Source organism: Alligator sinensis, unplaced genomic scaffold, assembly GCF_000455745.1.
Source record: "Alligator sinensis unplaced genomic scaffold, ASM45574v1 scaffold267_1, whole genome shotgun sequence".
Classification (NCBI taxonomy): Eukaryota; Metazoa; Chordata; order Crocodylia; family Alligatoridae; genus Alligator; species Alligator sinensis.
Genome location: NW_005842100.1, coordinates 691,650 through 694,565, shown reverse-complemented (window position 1 = coordinate 694,565; position 2,916 = coordinate 691,650). Strand labels below are relative to the sequence as shown.

General features: G+C 38.4%; 1 protein-coding gene across 4 annotated transcripts in view; it reads left to right on the top strand.

Moving 5' to 3' along the window:
* ALDH1L2 (aldehyde dehydrogenase 1 family member L2) overlaps nucleotides 1–2,916 on the top strand; it is a 46,511-nt gene that overhangs the window by 32,435 nt on the left and 11,160 nt on the right. For all 4 annotated transcript variants that reach the window (XM_025204887.1, XM_025204888.1, XM_025204886.1 and 1 more), the window contains 3 exons: nucleotides 9–96; nucleotides 901–994; nucleotides 1,536–1,635. In XM_025204887.1, the coding sequence (XP_025060672.1) occupies nucleotides 9–96; nucleotides 901–994; nucleotides 1,536–1,635 (282 nt within the window). The remainder of the gene's footprint in view (nucleotides 1–8; nucleotides 97–900; nucleotides 995–1,535; nucleotides 1,636–2,916) is intronic.

Genomic DNA, 2,916 nt, shown 5'->3' with positions numbered 1-2,916 from the left:
TTCCCTAGGTGACTCCTCTGACTGCCTTAAAGTTTGCAGAGCTGTCTGCTGAAGCAGGATTTCCAAAGGGTGTTATAAATATTCTGCCTGGTTCAGGTAAAACATTGACCTCATCTCTTTTATTCAGAATAAAACTTGATATGATTTGTGCTCATGAGAAGTTGTAAAGGACTTGGTTGTGCTGATATTGGCAACCTTATATTTCATCTCCGTAGACTTGTCAGTGAAAAGTAAACTGAGTGGTCTTATCCCCTTATTCATTGAAGATCTGTCTAGATTACAGAGTGGATAGTGATTAGATACATATTCTCAGAACTGAAAGCTCCAAATTTACATAATAAATACGCATTTTTTCAAAGGATTCATAAAAAAACTATTGCCCTCAGTAATACGACTTCACGTGTTTTCAAAAGCTTGTCATTGCTAAGAAATATTAGCAAGTTTAAATGCAATCATGAAAATATAGTTAGCTAACATGATGCTGATTGTAACTGATTGTTCAGTTTAGGCAGGTTAAGTTCAGCATCATGAAGAGTTCAGTTGGCTAATACAATTACAATTAAACACAAGTTTTCCTTAGTGAAGAAGCCTAGTTCCAGGTTAACTGTATGAGGCAGGTTTAGTAAAACAGCATTCATGTCAGCTAATCCAAGTGTTAAGTATCACTAGCTGTAGTTATATTAGAAGTGAAGTTCTCAGCTCACTGGTGAAGATTTGTCCTGTTGGTATGGTTTTAATTTAATTAATCTGAAGCATTGCTAGTAACATAAGGGAGGACATGTGTTGTTTTAATTATGTAATATTTAATTTGTTGGGTTGACAGGTAGCTACCTTATTTTGCATCAGAACTAGAATTATATACATTTTCCAACTGTTTCCTTTATCCAAACAATGGCACAGGTGGTCTAGTGGGACAGCGCTTATCTGAACATCCACATATTCGCAAACTTGGATTCACTGGTTCAACTCCAATTGGCAAACAGATTATGAAGAGGTACTGTAGTCACTTTTAGATATTTTTATGCTATCAATTTAAACAGTGGGCATGTCTACACATTCCCCTATGGTGCCGTTGTTACTGTGCCATCATTTAGTTCTTCCTCTTGGAAGTACTAAATGATGGTGCAGTAACAGCCTGTACTGTGCCTTGCGTACAGCGTATGGTTATTTTTAAGCCCACATCGCTGTAGCACTATACTGAGGGAGTGCATTGCTATGGCGACGTAGCTGCAGCAACACGGTTTTTGCCTGTCGATTCTACGTTACCGTAGTGCATTGCTACAGCGATGTAGTGTCACATGTAGATGCAACCTGTATTTGTTTAAAAATAATACCTTGAACATAACATTAAATGACAGGCTAACTATAGAAGGGAATAAGTTTTTAATAATTTGTGTTTATTAGATGACACTGAACTCTATTTCCATCTGTTTGAGAACAAAAGATGTGCTATCCATCTTTGTTACATTTGATGATAGGGGAAATATTCTAATTAGATAGCTGATTTTATGCAAGTATTTTAACTTTTCCCATAGTTGTGCAGTCAGTAACCTGAAGAAAGTCTCTCTCGAACTTGGCGGCAAATCCCCATTGATTATATTCAATGACTGCGATCTTGACAGAGCTGTGAAAATGGTAAGGTTATTTCAAAATAAAATAGGTTCAGAGCCTCATTAATGCCTCTTCTTGTGAAGTGATGCTATGACATACACACCCACCCTACTTCTCTGGGCATTTTCATAAACTTCTTACACAATCTTTTAGAACTGGGGCTTCCTTTTGTGTGCTGAATACTATAAACCAACACAATGTAAACCTTTGCCTGTTCAAGAAGCCACAAATATTTTTAAAGAAGAAAGAGGGGAGGTGTGTGTGTGTGTGGAGGGGTAGAGAAACTTGCTTAAAACAAAAAAAAAGTAAAAGGTGTTTCTGCATTTCTACAGCAACAGGGTAATGACTCCAAATTTAGACACTTTAATATTCTACCAACCATAGGTGAATTTAGGATTTTTTTTAAAGGGGGGTGCAGATATAGTGCCTTATCACATCACACATAACACAATACACATCTTTCTCCAAGTAAAAAGAAACTAGAAGCTTTACATTAGGGGCCTAGGTCTATATTATTCAATTTAAGTTGGAAGGAAAAACAAATATACATTTATTAGAATATGCATTCATGTGCTATATTATGTTACATGTAAGAAAACCTCAACAACCTAGGCAAAAATAATAAAGTTATTGTTTTCTTTAGACCTCTTCTCATTAGAACTGTCTACATTTTTCAGAGGTTTTTTGATTGTGCAGTGTTTCACTGAAAGTTATTTCCACTGAGTTAATGTTTTTAGCTGTCTGCAGGTCTGTGAAATAGGAGCTAGGTTATCAGGAACAATTAACAGACAGCAGAACGGCAGAAGAAAGGATAGCTTGATTAATGGAACATCAGGGCCATTAAAAAGTTGAGAGGTTTGTTAACACCCGTGGAATGAAGAGTTTAGAAGGAATTGGGTAGATTATAATGAGCCATGAAGTCAAGTGATTCCATTACTGCTGGCTGAAGAGAAATTCTGCCGTTACCAGGCAGTTAGTTTTAAATTTTGGGTGGGCCAGGAATCAAAGTGGGGTGTAACTACCACTCCTGGATCTGCCACTGCTGGCAACATTAAAAGCCTGAAAATAGATGTGGAAATCCAAACAGTTGCCCCTGCTTCTCTGTAGTCCTTAATGCAAGAGTTGGCAAAACATGACCTGCAGGCTGAATCTGGCCCACAGAGGGACTTTGTCCAGCCCCCAGCAAGTCCCTTGGTCCTGCCTGGCCCAGGCATTGTCTGACCTGTGGTGCATCCTGCTGTCCCCTGGGTGCACAGCAGGGCTGGGGTGGTTCTGCATCTGGACTTCCTTTCTAGGCAGCGGCAG